This window comes from Meriones unguiculatus, chromosome 14 (assembly GCF_030254825.1).
Source record: "Meriones unguiculatus strain TT.TT164.6M chromosome 14, Bangor_MerUng_6.1, whole genome shotgun sequence".
Classification (NCBI taxonomy): Eukaryota; Metazoa; Chordata; class Mammalia; order Rodentia; family Muridae; genus Meriones; species Meriones unguiculatus.
Window position 1 is genome coordinate 4,924,889 of NC_083361.1, and position 19,376 is coordinate 4,944,264.

A 19,376-nucleotide genomic window follows, 5' to 3' on the forward strand; every position below is an offset into this window, starting at 1 on the left:
CGCGCGCAGCTGCCGCAGTCCTTCGCCCTGGCCGCGGGGCGCCTGCGTGTGCCCGCCGCTGCGCTTCGGGGCTGTGGGCGGGAGGCGCCGTCCGCGGGAAGCGAGGGGGAGCCCCGAGGGGTCCGGGTGGCGCCGGCCGTGGGCTGCGGACCGACCGGGCGCGGGGCGAGGTGAGCGTCAGCGTGTGTCACGCGAGGAGCCTGAGGAGGTGTGGGTGTGGGGTGCGTCCTGGTGTGAGGTGAGGGTGGCGGAGCGCGTGGGGTGGTCCCGCGAGGCGGTTCCTGGGTTTGCGCATTTGACGTAACTGGTAACTAAGCGGGGGAAATCTGTATTTTCTGGTGCCTCCGCCTGCTCACCGGCCCTCCGCCTTGCTGTCTCTTGCCTCCTCCCAACACCTCGCTAACGTTTCAGTTTTCCTTTTTGTGACTGAGTTCGTCATCACCTAATGGCTTGCTTGGCTTATTTTGTTATTTTTATCCGTCTTTATTTCTGCAATGTTGGGGTTAAACCCACCATTTAACCGTGCCAGGCAAAGCCACCGAGGAGGTAATTTCCAGTCCTGAAATCCGTTTAGGAATGGCTGAAAAACAAAAAACAAACTAAGCTCAGGAGCAACCGTCAGCTGGGCTTGATTCTCCAGTTCCCGCTGTTAGCAAGGTCACTGCGTTTAGCTGATCCAGGCTGCGCTTCAGCTGAGTCGCAGAGCGGTAGGGCGAGTTCACATTGGTACCGTTTGTCTCTTCTGGGCCTCGGGTTTGAAAGAACCGGTTCCAAAGACGCGTTATTTTCACGGTGGAGACCGGAGCACAAGGGGAGATCGTTCAAAGGCTCTGAAAACGGCCGTTTCCAAATGTGTCCGTTTTTAGCCTGTGTGGATAAGCTCGTTCGAAGACAAGAAGACAGTCATAACTGTTTGCCACACTCAGAAACATCCATCTTAGTTCTGGGGGTTCCCTTTTAGTGCAAGTGTGCTTGTTTGATCATACTGCCTTCTCTCTGTTTTTAAAATTGCGTTTGTCGGGAATTTCATATTCCAAACCCTTTATGTTTCAGGTTTCTCATGAGAAGCGTATCAGCTGAGCTTTTAAACTCATTTATCCGGCTTGACTATTAATAGATGAGTTGAATTCGGTTGTATTTATCATGTTACTGAAAAAAAAGTGTTGTTTACATTTACCTTGTCCTGTTCCCCCTCCCCCTTTTTTTCCTCATTGTCTTGGTTTCTGTTCTTGTCTGTGCATACTTAACAAAACTCAGAGTTAAGTAAGACATTTAAATACCTGAACACCAAGCTAGGTAGCTTCTCTTTCTGTTGCTCTTGGGTAATACATTACTTACTTTACATTACTTTCTCCTTCTTTAAAATTCTCAAGTTGGGTGTGGTGACACATGCCAGTGATCCTAGCATTTAGGAGGCCAAAGCAGGAGGAGTTCACAGTCAAGGTTGCTTGAGACTAATCCAAGGTATAGTGAGAGGAAAAAAACCAAAAACCAAAACCCCCAAAACTGAGGGGTGGGGTAGAATACCAGGTCAGCAAAAAAAAAAAAAAAAAAAAAAATATATATATATATATATATACACACACACACACGAATATGTTTGTTTGTAAAACTGTGGAAAATATACAATATTTGCATTGTATTAATATTTACACATATAATTCAGTGACATGGGACATTTACATTTCCATGTTACATTTCCACCCCTCACTACTCACAGCACAGCTTTTAATTAGAAAACAGAAATTGATATTCTTTAAACAATAATTCCTTGTTTCCTCCTTTCTCCCAGTCCCAGCAACTGCAAAATTCTAAATATTTAATTTCAGAGGACCTGTGCTGTAGTTGTCCTTTTTAACTGATTTAATTTAACATAAAGTCCTCAATGTTCTTCTGGATTAGGAATGTCAAAATTCTTTTGCAAGCCTACATAATATGTGTGTATGGATAAATATTTTTAGTGTCTATGAATTTATGAACACATGTATCTTGTCTGTTGCAAATGGCACTGCTATAAGCATAAGGATATAAAGAATCGGAGTCCTTGTTTTCAGCCACATTGAGATTCTACACAGGAAGAGGCTTGCTTGATTTTATTGCTTACTCCATGTTCAGCTTTTTTGGCTGCCGTACTTGTAATGGCTGCCTATCTTAATATCCAACACCTGTCTGTCACTGGCAAAATTAAACAGAATTCCTGTCTTCATGAAGACAGTAGATAGAGACTGTAGTATAAATTATACTGCTCTTTAGCATTTGAGAATTGTGGAATAAAAAGTAAACTTGTAAAAGTGGATGGATGGCTTGTAGTGATAATGCTGGTAGTAAGGAGTCAGAGAAGGATGATAAGTTCAGGCTAGCCTGGATTACAGAGGAGACCTTGACTTGAAAAAACAGAGTAACCATGTGAAGGCTGTTAGGAATGTATCTCAAGTACAGCACCAAGATTTATTAAAACAATTTTTCTGCTTTACTAGTTCAATCATACAGAACAAAAATTTATTAACTTTTCTGTATCCTTTTTCCTCTTTATCTAGTAAAGGTAAACTAATATATTTAATAGCTATTTATATCTAGTATCCTATATATGCTATTTGTTATTTACTTACTTATTGTCGAGACAAGAGTTCTCTGTGTAGTCCTGGCTGTACTGGACTTGCTTTGTAGACCAAGCTGGCCTTGAACTCACATAGATTCGCCTGCCTGCCTCTGTCTTCTCAGAGTGCTGGGAAGGGTTATAATTTTTATTTCAAATGAAAAGTCATGAAAATCTAAACTATAGTGTTCTTTTACCTCAATTACAAGGCAATTGAGATAGAGAAATGGTAATTTCTGGATTTTTAATGCAATTCCTTTTTTCCAACATGGGATTTCTGTGACTAAGTATTTTTCAGAACTTAGCGTATGTGCTTGTGAGATGCACACATGTCACAGTGGGCGTGTGGAGGTCAGAGGACAACTTTTGGAGTCAGTTCTTCCTTTCCTCTTTCAATGCCCAGGGCTCCACGGTAGACCTCAGGCAGACCTCAGGTAGACCTCAGGTCGTCAGGCTTATGCAGTAAGTTTTGTTGCCCAGTGATGCATCCTGCCAGGCCCTTCATTGTTTGTTCGATTCAGCATTATATCTGTCTCTGCATTGAGGCTACACTTCTGTACACAAAGATGTTTGAGCATCACTTTATTTCTAGACTCTGGGTATCTCTGCTGAGTATTTAATTTAGCCTGAGGTGCTCAGTCTAGGTTTTATCCCTGAGCCTGCATGGTTTTTACATCTAATATCTCTGGCCAGTGACTCCAGAGAGAGAGTTACAAACAAGGAAATAAGTGTTGAGGCAGTGTATCACATTGTCCAAAAACGTAATGTTTTAAACAACAGTAATCCATCAGAAGGTGTTGACCACCGGGGGCTGTCTGTGAGGCTAGTTATGACAACCTGTGAGAATGTATGAGGCAAGTTTCCTTTCTGGTCTGTGCCTACAGGTCCTGCTTCACAACACTAAGACACTGTAGTGTGAGTATAAAGATGCCTGGGAACTGACGTCTGTCATGGACAGAGACCTTCTGACTTGAGAGCTGCATACACCAGAAGCTGGAGCATCCTGGGAAGGGTGGACGCTGTACCTACAGACTGTCTTGACCGTGCTCCGCAGAGCCAGCGAGAGCTAAGTGACATCTCAACCTTGAAATACCAGCAACAGCTGTGCGACATGGAGCGTTTGACCCAGATGGTGGGAAGGAGAGGTGAGGCAGCTCAGAAGGGCAGAGAGTGGGTCTGTGGGGGTGCTGTGTTTTCAGGGAAAGTGGACAGCTTGCAGCTCCTGTCATGGAAGTTCATGTGATGTTCTTATTGCATTAGGACAGACGTGTTTTATTTTGTTACTTTACTGCTCTTTTGTATCTTTATTTTGTGCTTCTATCTCGGCCTGTGTGGAGGCTGGAGGTTACTTGCAGATGTTTCTGTCTTAGGTTGTCAGGCCTGGAAGCAAGCACCTTACCTGCCAAGCCATCTGACTGGCTCCATTCTTTTTTAGGGAGTATATCTGAGTGCATTCTAAAAGTGGTGTTAGAAGCTAGAAATAGTCGCTGCCTGTTTTGTCCCTCCTTTTCCCTGTTCCTACCTCCCAGCAACAGCTACTTCTAACATTCTTCCATGGGTATTCATCACCATTTTTCTGTATTGCTAATTTTTGATTTCTCTAATTTTTATGTTTTCTTTAATTTACGTCAGGACTTTTCTCTTTTTTAAAAGAAATGTTTTGTAGCCAGTAGGTTTTTTTGGACAACTTACTAACCTTGGGAAATTTCATCAGACAGCATGTGGTAAGTTTAGTTCTCCGCATACATTTCAGAGTCTCTGGAGATTGATATGGTCGTTAACATTTCTCGTGGTGTTGAGGATCAAGTTTCTAGGGGATCTGAGACCATCTGGTTGTAAAGAACTACATTCCTTTGTCTGAAACACTGAGCAAATCTGTTTTGCTTCCTTTTCCTCAGCTTGGTGTTCCCAGGAGTCTGCACTTTGCCAGGAAGAAGAGGACGTGACCAGGCCTTGTGTACGTTCTAAATGTAATGTTCCCCCTGCGAGTTTACAGTGCATTTGTTGTGCGTTACTATAATCTACCACTAAGCTGGGATAAAATGGAGGAAGTACAGCTGGGTTCAAAGTCAAATCTGATTTAGAGATTCAAAGCAAATAGACATAAAATCCATTCCCTGTAGCTTGTAGTTTCTGAGGAAAAAAAACCACATAAGGAAAGCAAAAGCTTTTCATTGACACTGAAACTAAAAAATGAATTCTAAAATCATTCCATGATTGTTGTTTTAAGCTCAATTTTTATAAGTCATTCTTGACAAAGAAGTATAAGTGGAACATGCATATATCTTCGAAATAATCCTAGTCATATGTTTTTATTTGTCCGAGTTTGTTTTTTTCAGCTTAAGCTTTTGATAGGAAGTTGAACTAAATTATATGAATAGTCTTTAGTATCTTTGTAGTTCTGATGTTTGTAGCCTTCCAGCTCTTTTTTTCCCCTTTTTTAATGGTCTTAGAAGATGCAGTCCTCTTTTGTTTGTTTTTTAAGATAAGGTATGTAGCCTTGGAGCTGTGTAAACCAGGCTGTCCTTGAACTTACAGAGCTCCTCCACCTGCATCTGTTTCCCAAGTGCCACCGTACTTTGCCAGTTTTTATTAGGTTTTATTTATTTGGGAGGTGGCAGAAGGTATGCCGCTGTGTAAGTGTGTGGAGGAATTGGTTGTCTCACCGTTTGGGCCCTGGGGTGGAACTGAGGTCCGCAGGAGGGTTGGTAGCAAATGCCTTTACTCACTGAGCCATCTCAGCGAGTTCCTGTCTTACAGTGTTATCTGTTGACTTCCACCCTTGAGTCTTTGTTTCCACACTTGAAGTTGCTCATGCCTGTATTTTGAACAGTTTTCTCTTGGCTGTCTTTTTCTTCAGCTCTCACTGTCATGGAGCAGACACACCCTTTTTGCTACATAATCTAAAGCAGCGGTTCTCAACCTTCCTAATGCTTCGGCCCTTTAATACAGTTCCTCGAGTTATGGTGATCCCCAACCATAAAATTACTTTTGTTTCTACTTCATAACTGTAATTTTGCTACTGTTATGAGTCATAATGTAAATATCTGTGTTTTCCGATGGTCTTAGGCACCCTTTTTGAAAAGGTTGTTCGACCCCAAAAGGAGTTGCAGCCCACAGGGAGAACCACTGAGCTAAAGGCTCAGGAGGCTTTTTTTCTGCTTGTTGGTGTAGTGTTTCTCTGGCCCTACACAGACTTACGTTCAAACTTAGGCCAGTCACTGTAAAGTACATGACCATGAATGGAGAAGTGTCTTAATTTCTTTGTGCTGTATTTTCATCATGTAAAATGGGGATGATAATGGAACCCATTTCATAAGAATGCCAGGACGCCCGGGGCGCCTGGTGAGTGTTCTGAAGTTGCTTGCGCTCAGTAGATGTCGTGTCTCCATCCTGAGCTGCTCTCTGAATGCGCTGATTCCGTGCAGTACTTGAGAGTAACGTAACAGATAGAGGAGACTGCCTGATGGGGGTTCATGAATGTACTGTTCAGTAGATCCCCTGTGAGAAGGCACACTAGGGATACTTTCTATGTCTGTATTTATACATGTGTGTACACACATGCATCAGAAATGCTAATAAGTTTCAGAAATCAATTAAGAAATAAAAAATTAAAGAACATGAAGAAGAATTAAAGGAAATAAAGGTAGATATTGCCATGGCAGATCTTAACTGTATATGAATAGATTACATACCAGTTAGAAGAGTCCTCTATAGTGCTATGTATTATAGCCTGTGACAAATTATTCCTCTATAAAACTCTGAATCTTAACACATGGTGAAGTCTGTGACGTAGGTATTTAATTTTTATAGATAAAGGAAGTGGAAAACAAAGGTTAAGAAGGTGCTGTGTGAACTAAACTCCGGATTCAGACTCACAGAGCCTGACTGAAGCCCACACTCTGATGGTGTACCCATGAGTGAAAAAGGACCATTTGTGCCAGTGGCTACCCTATTGTCTGTCCTTTTTATTTGCCTTACTCCGTCTGTGTTTTATTAGGCCAAAACTCCTTTTACTTAGGATTACTATGGATTTTCTTTATGTATGTATATAAAGGGAACTGACACGGGAAGAAATGGACTAAACTGTGCAGCACTGGTTGCACTTTTGTCCAGTGAGGCTGGGGTATGTACGGCTCGCAGGGAGAGTGCTCTCCCAGCATGCTCGGAGCCCTGCTTAGGTCCCAGCACTACCGAATGAACTGGGTGTGGAGGCGCGGGTGTGTTCCAGCACCTGGAATGTGGAGGCAGGGCGGGCAGAATGCTAGGAATGCATCCTTGACTGCCGTCTGAGGACAGCTGTTCGCTTCCTTTCCGCCTTCCTGTCCTCAGCTTTTCCTTTTTCTCAGGGTTGCCATTTTTATTTTGCTTTTGTATGGGATTTCCTAATTACTAGAGCCACTGGGAAAGAGCAGTTTGGTTTTGTTTAACACTTTATATTCCAGAAGATGATCCATTTCTAAAATCTTCATTAAATGGGGAGAGCAGTACTGTGTCACAGATGAGGAAATTGGAGGCTCAAATTTGGTGTTTGTCCAAGTTACACAGTGAATTTTGAAGGCAGGATTTGGGTTTAAAGTGTCAGAACATTTAAATCCAGCTCATTTGAATAGCTTACTACCTTAAGGTTGGGTTTCAGCCAGGGATGTGTCAGTTACCCGGACATGTCCTTCCTCGGGTCCCCTAGTTAACTACTTGGACAGCTCTGCTTTGGGGTTGTTGTGGGCTGTGCAATGAGCTCAGCTCAGTTCTGTGTGGTGTTGCTTGTGCGATTTGGATGACAGGACTGAAACTCCTGGGGTCAGGCTCTGTGTCTCTAGACTACACAAGTCAGGTTAAGTACAGAAGCTTTTTGAGCATTTGCTTATCTGCGCTAACATTCATTCCGCCTCTTCAGATGCTCAGACTGAGAGGCCTGGCCAATAAACTTTGTGACAGACTTCGTAGGCCCAAGTTCTCCGCTCCTCAGAAAAAGAAGCTTCAAGAAAAACCGGCTCAGCCAGGACAGTTGGAGATAAGGTTGTGCCTGAGTCCTGTGAGCCCCTAAGTCCTGATCAAAGTCACGTCGCCTCCATAGGCACCCACCAGTTTGGGCTGGTTTGAATCAGTTTAGAGAGCGCCCCCCCCATCAATCTAGCCAACCCTAGCCAATCATCAGTGCACTTGTACCCATGCTTTTGACCTGTGCCAATCAAAATAAAGATGACTTAACTGTGCCTGAGATTCCCCTAGTTGACTTTAAATAGAGCTTTTTGCCCATTGAAAGAATCAGACTAACTTTGTAACCTGTGTTTCTTTAATTGCCTTAGAACTTATATTTGCAAGTTTTAGGCCCATGGTAATTAAAGTCTCTTAGTGCTTCTCCATAGAGCCAAGGAATATAAAAGTTCCTGACATTAGCCATCTGTGAGGGCAGAGATAAGGAAGGAAACAAGCAGAGATCTCTACTAAATGGAGAGAAAATCACCGGCTGGTGCCGGTGAGATGAGCTTTGTTTGGAAAGTGGGCCAAATGGCCCCAATCCTTCTCCTGACCTTTGATCCAAACCCTGTAACCCCCACTCCTCAGAACAGATGAGTTAATCACTCTCCCACCTTTAACTGTGGCTATATCCCATATAGCAGGAAATTGAAGATCAGACATTACGACAGGGCTGACCAAACCTAAGGGTGCCCAGAACCAACCAATTATTTTAAAAGTTAAATACTTCATCCAATCATGAATTGCCAAGAAGCCAACCCCTAGAATTCCCCGAGCCTTGTCTTTTAAAAACCAAAGGTCTTTGTCTCCCGGTGCCACTCCTTGCTGACCAGCAGGGGTGACCCCATTGCGCAATGGTCAGAATGAACCTCTTGCGATTTTGCATCGATAGATGATTAGTTTTCTGAGTTCTCTTCATACCTTCTTATATTTAGGCTCTTGCTGGGCCTAACACCCATCTGGGGGTCGCCATTTTGCCTGGATGTGATCCCTGAACGCTGGACCTCTGCAGAATAAACATTTGGGGTTGCTCTTTCAGCTTCTGGGCCCTAACAGGAGGAGCCCGCGTTAGTGGGTGGCGTGTTAATATAAGCAGGGTGTGAATGCGTGTTGAGTAGTCAGTTCTTCACAGCAACAGAAAATTGGTGTTTGCAGTCCAGAGAGTGAACCCAAGTCCTCATACATTCTATGAAGGACTGTTCCCTGAAGATACGTCCCAGCTCATGAGATTACTTTATGTTGAGATTTAAAGAATCCTAACCATAACAGGGTGTGATGGCACACATCCTTTAATCCCACACCTCAAGAGGCAGAGGCAGGCCCATCTCTGAGTTCAAGGCCAGCCTGGTCTACAAAGCTAGTCCAGGACACCCAGGGCTACACAAAAAACCAAAAGTGAATTAATTGAGTAATTAATCTATTAATTAAGAATCCTAAACATAGAAAATGTAATTTCATAACTTAAAAAAGAATTTTGATTTATAAGTCACATGTCATAAATTACCTCAGCATTTCTGATTGTATTCATCGCCAATACCATATTGTAAGAAGAGTTTTATTACCCTAAAAAGAAACCCTCTATTTATTAACTCTTCCTCCCCATTTCCTCCCAAGGCTGCAGCGTTGGCAAGCGTTAAGTACACTTTCTGTGAAGAGCTGTGCGCCTGTTACAGCTCTTCATAGAGATGGGTTCCTAGAACACGCTACACGGTGTTTTCAGGGCTCATTTGTGTGGTGGCTTCTGTCAGCGTTGGTGTCTCTTTTTATGTGTGCTTGCACACACCTATTCAGAGCGGGCGTGTTGGCACGCGTCTGTAGAGAGCAGAGGGACACCAGATGCTCAGTGCTTTCTACCATTTTTCTCTTTTTTCCATGTCGATGAAGGTGGTCTCAAACTCGCAGAATACGCCCACCTCTTCCGAGTGTTGGGATTAAAGGGATTAAAGATGCTCAGCATCTCACTTTATTTTTGAGACAGAGTTAAGCCTCTCAGTTAACCCTGGGACTCTCCAAATTTAACTTGACTCCCTGGCCAGCAACCCCTGGGATCCTTTCACCTCTGCTTCTCTAGTTCTGAGATTACTAGATTTTTACATGGGCTCTGGGGATCCAAACTCAGTTTCCCATGCTTGCAATCTGAGCTGTTTTCATAGTCCCTGGTACTTGATTTTTTTTTTTCGAGTTCTAATTACTAGGTACCAGGAGACAGCTCAGTGGATAGAGCACTTGCCATTGAAATGTGAGGACCAGGGTTCAGATCCCTACATATAGAAGCTGGACAGGCTTGGTGGGCACTCATAAGTCTAGCACTCTGGGAGCAGAGACCAGGCATCCCAGGAGCAAGTTGGCTAGCTAGACTGGCTGACGTCAGTGAGTTGTGCTCAGCAAGTGAGAAGACACCAGCCCCTTTGGCATTCATGTACACCCACATACACATACACCTACTCATACGCCACACACACTCTCTCTCATCTGTACTAAAAGTTCCCAGTACTCCACTGTGTGTTTATGTGACATGTAATCTATTGAATACTAGACATTTGAGTGATTTGCATCTCTGTTGCAGCGATATGGTCTCACTATGTAGCCCAGGCTGGCCTGAATTTACTTGGACTGCCCCTGTTCAGCCTTGCAAATGTTGGGATAGTAGGCACTTGCCACCAGTTTTGGCTGCTCTCCCATTTTGACTATTGTGTAATCCTGCTAAGAATGTTTGACTACAAGTTTTTACATGAACATATCTTCATTTTTCTCGTGTGTATCTAGGAATGGAATTGCTGAGTTGTATATTTACGCTTTTACACAACCATTCCTTTATTATTCAAAATACTTGGCCTATTTGCCATCCCCCTGTAGTTAGGAGGGGTGGAGGGTCTCTGTCCTCATCAGCACCTGTGGTTTCTTCTTTTGACTATAGCTGTTCTACAGCATATGAAGTATGTGCTGTTTAGAGCCATTGCCCACATTTAGTGGTTTGTCTTTTGTGTGGGATGGTTGAAGGGGGTGAGACAGTGTATCTGTTATGTGGCTCTGGCTGTTCTGGAACTCAGGATGTAGACCAGACTGAGCTCGAACTCAGAGATCCACCTGTCTCAGCCTCATACTGGGATTGAAGGCAAGCGCCTCCTCTCTCTCTCTTTTGTTTTTGTTTTTGTTTTTGTTTTTGTTTTTTTTTTAATTACATTTATTCTCTGGGCATGGTGATGCACACCTTTAATCCCAGGAGGCAGAGGCAGGAGATCTCTGTGAGTTCAAGCCCAGTTGTCCTGTGATGTATAGGAAGACCCTGTCTCAAAACAAACAACAGATTACTCCTGCTCATTGGACTTTGAGTGGGACATGTGCCAAGACATAAATGTGGAAGCCAGAAGGCAGCTGGAGTTGGTTCTTGCCTTCTAGCCTGTGGGTCCTGGGGATTGAACTAGGTTGCTGGTCTTGGCTGCAAGCACCCTTATCCCTGAGCTATCTTGCTGGCCCAGTTTGCCTTTTTAGAATTTGTAATTTTTTTAGTTTACTATGTGTGTGAGAGTGGGGTGGGTGGATGAATGTGTTCGTGCTACAGGGAGCACTAAGAGCTGACAGGACAACTTTAGGATTAGTTCTTGGCTTCTGCGTGCAGAGGCGGGGTCTCTTGCTTCTGCCGCTGTGCTGTGGACTCCAGGGCAGCAGTCCCACAAAGCTTCCCGTGGATTCTCCTGTCTCCTGTCTTGGCACAGGAATGCCACCACAAACAGCTTGACACGGGTTCTAGAATTCACACTCAGGTTAGCAGGCCTGCTCAGCCATCTCCCCATTCCTAACTGATTTGCCTTTTTATTAAGTTTGCAAGAGTTTTTTCATACTGTGTGCCAGAGAACATTGCTTAGTCCAACCTCTTGGTTTCATTAGGCTGCAGAGGGTGAAGGATTGTCTCGAGGCACACATTAAGCACACAAACACTGGGGAAAACTCATAAAAGTGTGTAGGGCTTTAAAATTATAATGTAATAGAATTATAATTCTAAAAATTATGCAAGCCATTTCTTTAGTTATGCTATTGTTCTCACCAGTGCCTCCAGGGAAAGTGGCAGGTAGACACCAGCACCTCAGCTGGGCCAGGCCGTTCCCTGCTGAAGCTGCTGTCCAGCCCATTGTCCGAATTCACCTGGGTGTGGCCTGCTGAGACAAACTGGCTTTACTTTCTCCCCGAGTTGCCTAATGAACTCACCCTTAGTAAATTTTCTTGACTTTTTCTTTGTCTAAGTGTGCTGCCATGTAATTAATTAGCTTTTACAGTGGAATCTGAGATAAAACTTTGACATTGTTTATTTATTGGTGCACAGAAGCCACAGTGCTCCTGTGGAAGTTACGGGACAACTTTTAGAGCCAGTTTGCTCTTTCCACTGTGGGATTATGGGGCTTGAACTCTGGTCATTAAATTTGTGTGGCAAAAGCCTGCTTACCCATCTTCCCAGTCCCGAGTTGTAACATTTTTAAAAATGCTGAAAAGTCGGACTCTTTTCCCTGCGACTATTTTCATCTTGGGACACAGTTCTTAAAGCTGTGGAATGTAGCTGCATGTTTTGCATATATAATGCCTTTTATATAATGCCTTCTTAAATTGCAGTCTTTGCACTACACATATTCCCTACAAATTAATACAGATGCCTATTTCCAGCAACAAAAAAAGTCATACATCACTTTTTGTTGGACAGTCTTGAGTCACCTATAGTGTTTTTGTTGGGGGTTTTGTCTTTTTGAGATGTTGTAGAAACCATGTTGGAATTTAAAGAAAGAAAAAAACTATTTACTTTCATTATATAAGTTAATCGACAGGAAAGTAAAAAGCAGGGTTTGTACCCTTCTACCTCTCAGCCATGTGGAGGTTTGAGGCCAGCCTGGAGCCCATGAGAGCCTTTCTAAACAGACCAAAAATGATTCATTGTTCTGTCCTTCTTTTGCATGGTCTCTTTAAATTCAGTCTTGATGAATGTTTAATTTATTGAAAGCATTATGGTATTAAGTGTTTATAAATTAAGGTATATAATATATGTAAGTATACACATAGCCTTTTAAAGTATAAGATTAATTTGTTTTTATATTATCAGTTCTTAAATATGATTTTTTTTTCTATCTCTGCGTGGTTTACCTGAATGTATGTCTTTGTATCACCATGTAGTTCTGGGAATCGAACCTGAATCCTCTAAAGCTCAGTCAGTGCTCTTAACTACTGAGCCATCTCTTCAGCCCCAGCTGAAGCATTTTGGTTTCTTGTTTGTTTGTTTTGTAGTGATTCCCTCATTCCTCCTCATCCTTTCCTTTTTTTTTTTTTTTTTTTTTCTTTTTGGAGACCAGGTTTCCCTATATTGTCCAGGCTAGTCATCATCTTGGCTTCGCATGTACTAGAGAGACAGGCCAAATCTTAAATAGGTCTTGTGAATATTTGATGTGTTTGGTTAGTTCAGAATTGGCCACAGCAACAAGAGTGTTTCATGTTTGTACTTGTGATGCAGTGATTCTTCAGACCATTGCGCCAAAAGCTAGTTTTTCACGTCTGGTTTCATCATCACTCTTTGTCCTGGCTGTCGCATCAGTCTTCTCGGTCGGGTTAGGATGATGCGCCACAGTGCTTAGCCTTTGACTGTTTGGTCTCTTTTCTGTGAATTCTTGTCATGGATGAATTCACGTTTCCCATGAAACCCCAGCAGTAGACAGGGTTTCAGGTCAAGGAGTTCTTATGTGTCCAATAGTCTGTGTTAAATTGGATTCTTTGTGTCATTTGAAGACCAGTCCTGCTGATTTGACAAGAAGGTATAGCATGATGGGCAAAAAGAGACTGTAGCAGTGCAGCCACAGTGCTGGAGCTAGAGTCCTGCATTGCCTCACGTATGTTCACTACTCAGCAGACAATAGGAGCTCCAGTACAGTGTTGATGATAGGCAATGCAGTGTCTCTTAGCATGGTGACTTTGTTCTTGAGACAGTTTTGTTGTATAGCTCTGGTTGGCCTGGAACTCATAGAGAGCCACCTGCCTCTGCTTCCTGAGAGCTGGGATTAAAGGTGTGCAGTGTCACACCCAGAGGCATATTAACTTTAACATTTCCTAACAAGGCAGGAGTACTGTAGCGAAAAGTAATGTCCCTCCATCACAGGGCTGTCGCAGGCCAGGCGAGTGCCACTGCCGCCTGAGAGACTTTAAACAATTTAACAGCAAGAACTAGTTGTCAGTTCACATGCTTTTCCAGAAAGACTTCATTTGTTGTCATTTCCATTATGCTATTACCATGGCATGTATTCTAGTATGTTGATTATAATAAAAACTTGCATCTTTCTTTGATATCTAACTTGGTCCTCTTTAGCCTTGTTTCTACCTGTACTACACGTTCTCTTTAACCGTTTACACTTGCTGGCCGCGGCCTTTCTTCCAGTTTTAGGTTGATGACTCACAGATTCTCTTCTCCTTCCTTCATATGTCTGAATGCTGGATGTTTGATCTGGAAGTCTTTCCTTTTTCAAATCTCTGCCCTTCCTGCCTGCCTCTTTCTCTACTCAGCCCGTTCCCTTTCTCATCCATTGGCGGAATCCTAACTACCTGTCAATCCTGTCCATCTGTTTCATCCCTGTCAGAGTAAGTCAGCGTCCACAGCCATCAGCTGCTAATAATAGAGGATGAAGGAATGCTTGCTGACTGAGTGATTCACATACTTTCATGGGGTATTTTCACTCTCATAAATTACCCACTCTATCCTGTGAAAGCTGGCAAATATGAAAACTTCAAAAGTAATTTTTAACATGCTTTGACCGTTGGTTACTAGCTAAATGAGTTCTTACTGATTTTGATCATAGGCCTTATTTAATTTAATTAATTAATTAATTTGGTTTTTCCAGACAGGATTTTTCTGTGTTGCCCTAATTGTCCTGGAACTTGCTTTGTAGACCGGGCTGGGCTCAAACTCACAGAGAGATCCATCAGCCTCTGCCTCCCAAGTGCTGGGATTACAGATGCATGCCATTATGCCTGGCTCACAGGCCCTGATCTCATGACTAATTTTGGGATTTTTTTTTTTTTAATAGAAAACAGTGACATGGCAGGATGTGGCTGTGGACCTCACCCGGGAAGAATGGCAGCAAATGAAGCCTGCTCAGAGGAGCTTGTATCGAGATGTGATGCTGGAGACGTACAGCAACTTAGTGATAGCGGGTGAGGAGAGCTTTCCAGTTACACAGAATTCCTCGTTATTCCCGAAGTGTGTGGAGACTAGTTTGCTGGATGAGCCTCGCCTTCCCTCATGATGGCATCTGCTCCAGCCTTGAGCGTAGATACTAATTATTTGTGTCATGGTGCACGCTCGCTCCTTGACTCTCCGTCCTAAGTCCTCAAGACCCCATCAGTCAGCCCCAGTCTGTTCAGTTGTCTCCAGCATTAACATGCAAGCTCTTTCCTGTTTCCTGCAATAGGTTGTCAAGTCACCAAACCAGACGTGATCTTCAAGTTGGAACAGGAAGAGGAGCCATGGGTGCTGGAGGAAGAAATGTTTTGGAGACGCTCTCCAGGTGAATAAGTGAGAAGTAGGTCTTAGTGAGAAAAGCACATGACGGTTGTTGAGTGAAGGGTTGCTTCCATCTCGCATTCCCAGGGCTGTTAAAGGCCCTAGTCTTCTGATTGACAGGTGCCATGTGTGAGGTGCCAGTTGTGAGACTGTGTGACATTTCTGTTGTAGGAATGACTGCCCTCTGGGAGTTGTGTTCTCTTTCATTTTGGAAGGGCAGTAACCCCAGGTGGTCTCAGGGTGCCCACCTTCCAGTGTGTTCACACTTACTTTATGATCACTGTATCTTGATATGGTCTTTGCACCCTCCTTACCTCGTGTTCAGCTTATTGTGTTCACAGTCTGCATTTTGTGGAGTGTGGTGTTTTAAAGCCAGCTTTACTCATGCGTGGATCTCCTTAGTTGCTGGCCTCCCTGCGCTTTGAAGCTCTCCAGCCTGTATTTTATAGCGAATCGCACCTTGTATTGTACGTTGCAACTCTCACATAGCCCGAGGTTTCAGAGCTTAACCTACAGCCATAGAATACTCTGGTGTCCCCTTCGTGCTCACCCACATCTTCCCTTTAATACTTTGAAAACCGAGCATATGCCCACAAGGTTAAAAAATGCAAACCATCCAAAAATAGGCTTTAAAAGTGTGCTTTTCTCCTTCACACTTGTCTTTTTTTTTCTGCAGTTGGATTTACTTCTCTTTTTTTTTTTTCAGAGCTCTCCTGTTTGTTTTGCCAAATGTATTTTAGATTTAACTGTCTTATTTGGAGAAAACCAGCATATTTCCTTAGGAGTATGCTGGGTGTATGCATTAACTTAAGCAACTGACAAATTTTTTTGTTGGTTTGTTTAATCTACTTTGAGAAATACAACTTTCCAAGTTTTCTTTTGTAGATTTTGTATGTTGTTTATTAAGTTTACCTGAGCATTAGACATGAAAGAAAAACAAGTTCTTTAAGAATTGAAGACGGGCTGGAGACATGGCCCACTGGTTAAGAACACTTGCTGCTCTTCCGGAGGACCTGAGTTTGCTTCCCAGCACACTCTTGGCAGCTCAGAACTGTCTGTGCCTGCAGCTTGAGGGGATGTGATGCTTTCTTCTAGCCTCATGGGGCCTGCATGCACATGGTACACTTACATACACACAAGCAAAACATAAGTAAATAGTGTGAAATCTGAAAGAATGGAAAAGGAAAGTATAAAGCCATTTGAAGTTACAGATGTTGGGATTATATCCCTGGAAAATGCTAGAACCAACTGAGAAGGTACGGCAGCTTGTATGAGCATCCAGTGAAGTGCTAGAGATGTCAGTAACACATTAAAACCAATAGCGTTCGTGACTGCTTCACAAGTAAGGATATAAGAGAAAGAGCGGCCGTTTACAGTAATAACAGCAAAGTAAAATACTGTTTGAGGTATGGGCATGTAACACTGTACAAAACAAACTACATCTTTGGAGCTTGGGTTTTACTCAGATTTCCTTTGTGTTGCTTGGATGGGTCTTTGGTTTCTCTGTTTTAATTGGTCTCTGGTGAGTCTCATGCCGTCCTTGAAATCCTTCAACTGTTGATCCGTCTGCCTCTACCTCTCAAGTACTGAGTTTATGTGGTGCTGAAGATCATGGGCTGGGCAAGCACTCTACCAACCGAGCTGGATCCCAGTCCGTGATTTATTTTGTGTGTAATAAAATAGGAAGCCAGGCATGGTGGCGCATACCTTTAATTCTGTCACTTGGAGGATCTCTGTGAGACCCAGGACAGCCTGGTCTACAGCCAGGGCTGATACACAGAGAAACCCTGTCAAAAAGAAAAGGAAAGAAAGAAACTGAAAATACCTTTAGGTACTAGAAAAATGGCTTAGCAGTTAACAGCACTTGCTGCCTTGCATAGAGAGGACCTGGGCTTGGTTTCCAGCACCCACAGGAGGCTGGTCACAACCACTGTAATTTTAGTTCCAGGGAATTCTGAAATCCTCTTCTAGTTTCTTGGGTACCAAATGCACATGGTACCCATACATACACCCCAATGCATAAGAAAGGAATTAAAAATCTTTCTAAATTATGTTTGACAAGATTGGCCAAGTGTAAAATTCTCATGCCATATTTTCTTTCCCGGAACCTTGCTGCGGATAGTTTCTGCTGAGCGTTAGGCGGCTCTATGTTATTTTCCACTTTTAAAGATCGTAGGAGAGGAAGTCTGGTTGTCTCTCCTTGTATGTTGTCCACACAAGTGAATTAGGGGTTTACAGGCCGTGGGTTGCTTTGCTGTATCTGTTTAAAGCTTTAGAAATGTTGCCAGCGTGATCACTATTTCCTTTAGACTCGGGTTCTTTTCTTCCTTCTGTACATTTGTTTGTTTTGTTTCCAGTGTTAGGAATCAAACCCACTTTCTCCAACTCTGTATTCTAAGCAGGTGTTCTACCACCAAACAGCTCCCCTAGCCCAAAGATTCAGGTTTTTGCTTTTTATACTATCATTGAGATTTGATAGCAGTCCTTTTTGATCATCAGTTTTTATCTTTTAACCAAGGTCTTTTCTCCTGGACCCACTACAAAATGGAAAAAAAAAAAAGGTTCTAAGCTAATAGGAAATCTTTGTGCCTTATACTGACCAAGTTCAAAACTGGTCACTGTCGCAAGCTGAAGGAACCATCATTTTCACAGTTCCCTTGTATCCGGACCCTCCCACCCTCCTATGCCAGTAGTATGCTATGCAGAATGAAGTTGATTCGTGTCTGATTACTCAAGGTGTTCCTCCCTTGCCGTTTGTCAGGACCAAGTGAAGTCTGCTGGGTTCCTTCCACCATGGCAACACACCTGGATCCCAGAGCTGAAAATGAGTGTCTGCATTTTGCGCTATTATGTTGCCTATAAATCTAATCGAAATGAGTCTTGATCTCTACCTTAACCAACCCATTTTCATTCTTTCCTTTATTCTGGAGTTAAAAGTTCCATTGAAAATGTATTTTTATTCTGTTCTTTGTCCTTGTAGGGTAGAAGGGAGACATGTCTAATAACACCATACTGAAACAGGAGAGCTCTGTTGTATTGAGCCCGTAAACCACCTTTCTTGGAAATAGCTTTCTTCTTTGTTGTATTGTTTTTTTTTTGTTTGTTTGTTTTGTTTTTTTTTCAGTTCCTACTCATTGTTTATTTCTTCTTGCTTCATGACTTTTACGTAACTCGTTTTCTTAACTCTCCCTGGACTTCTGGGACCAGGCCGATCAGAACTTTTCCAGAGGCCCCTGTTGAAAGGAAAGGGGGAACATGCTTTCCTGTGTCCTTGCCATGGGCGGACTTGGTTGGCAAGGGCTAGGCCCAGGGCCTCAAGAGAGTCAGGGTTTCAGTTCCTGGGGAAAGGCTGTGCTTATCAGTCCCAAGGCCACTTGTGTGCTTGACCTGTGACATGCCTGAGATATCCTGTGTTCCTTTGATGAGCGAGCAGCATGGCTTGATAAGCTTCCTGCTGACCTCATCCCCTGTGTCACAGCTTCCCGCTGGCTTTGTCCTGTTCTCACTGCGCACAGTGGATGAGAGGCTGCACTGATGCTGGCATGGTCACCCTGTGCAGTCCTCCTCACTCCAACTTTGTGTCTTTATGTGCTCATCCCTGTCCTCTCCTGGACACCTCACCATTCAGGACCCCCATTTCTGCAGGTTTAGGTCATTGAAGATCTCCCCTAAACAACCGTAAGTTACATGTGGACTCTTTCCTTTTGTGTGCCTTCATCATATAGCTGTGTTTGATGCTCAGCTCTAGAAACAACAGTGTGGGAAGGTGTTATCTTTAATGTCTCCAGAATTGTAGAAATGTCTTTTCCTTTAATTTGAGGTCTCTGACCTATCTAGAGTCAAGTTTTTTAACGTTGAGCTCAGTTCCCAGTAAGTGTTTTCCTACTTGCCCATCTGCATCCACCAGAGTGATCTGAATGTGAAAACTTATATGTTTTCACACTTTGGCATCCAGTACTTAAACTATTAACCCATCAAGAGGAAGCCTGTGTCGTGTCTTGTTTTCTTAGTTGATTCATGAGTTGGTTGACACAGAGCTATACTAATAGTTTTCGATTAGATTGTAGTTCGGACAACCTCATCTTCAGATGTTTTCATAATTGTTACTGTATGAAAACTGATGAGCTTTTGGCATATAAAATGAACAGACTTACTAGGTCTGTATGATAGTTCACGTGGGCAAAAAGAACGTGGGTTTTGTGTCTCTTGTTCTAATGGAGATATTTTCCTTTTATATAGTTTTTTTATTTCAATATGTGTATGTGAGTTTGT

General features: G+C 43.0%; 1 protein-coding gene across 1 annotated transcript in view; it reads left to right on the plus strand.

The window, feature by feature from the left end:
* Nucleotides 1–12: 12 nt before the first annotated feature.
* The window catches only part of LOC110550686 (zinc finger protein 568-like), a 52,135-nt gene continuing 32,771 nt past the window's right edge, over nucleotides 13–19,376 (plus strand). Inside the window, exons 1-5 of the mRNA XM_021640722.2 lie at nucleotides 13–170; nucleotides 3,481–3,741; nucleotides 4,495–4,553; nucleotides 14,629–14,755; nucleotides 15,013–15,108. Coding sequence (XP_021496397.2) covers nucleotides 3,708–3,741; nucleotides 4,495–4,553; nucleotides 14,629–14,755; nucleotides 15,013–15,108 — 316 coding nt within the window. The 5' untranslated portion in view covers nucleotides 13–170; nucleotides 3,481–3,707. The remainder of the gene's footprint in view (nucleotides 171–3,480; nucleotides 3,742–4,494; nucleotides 4,554–14,628; nucleotides 14,756–15,012; nucleotides 15,109–19,376) is intronic.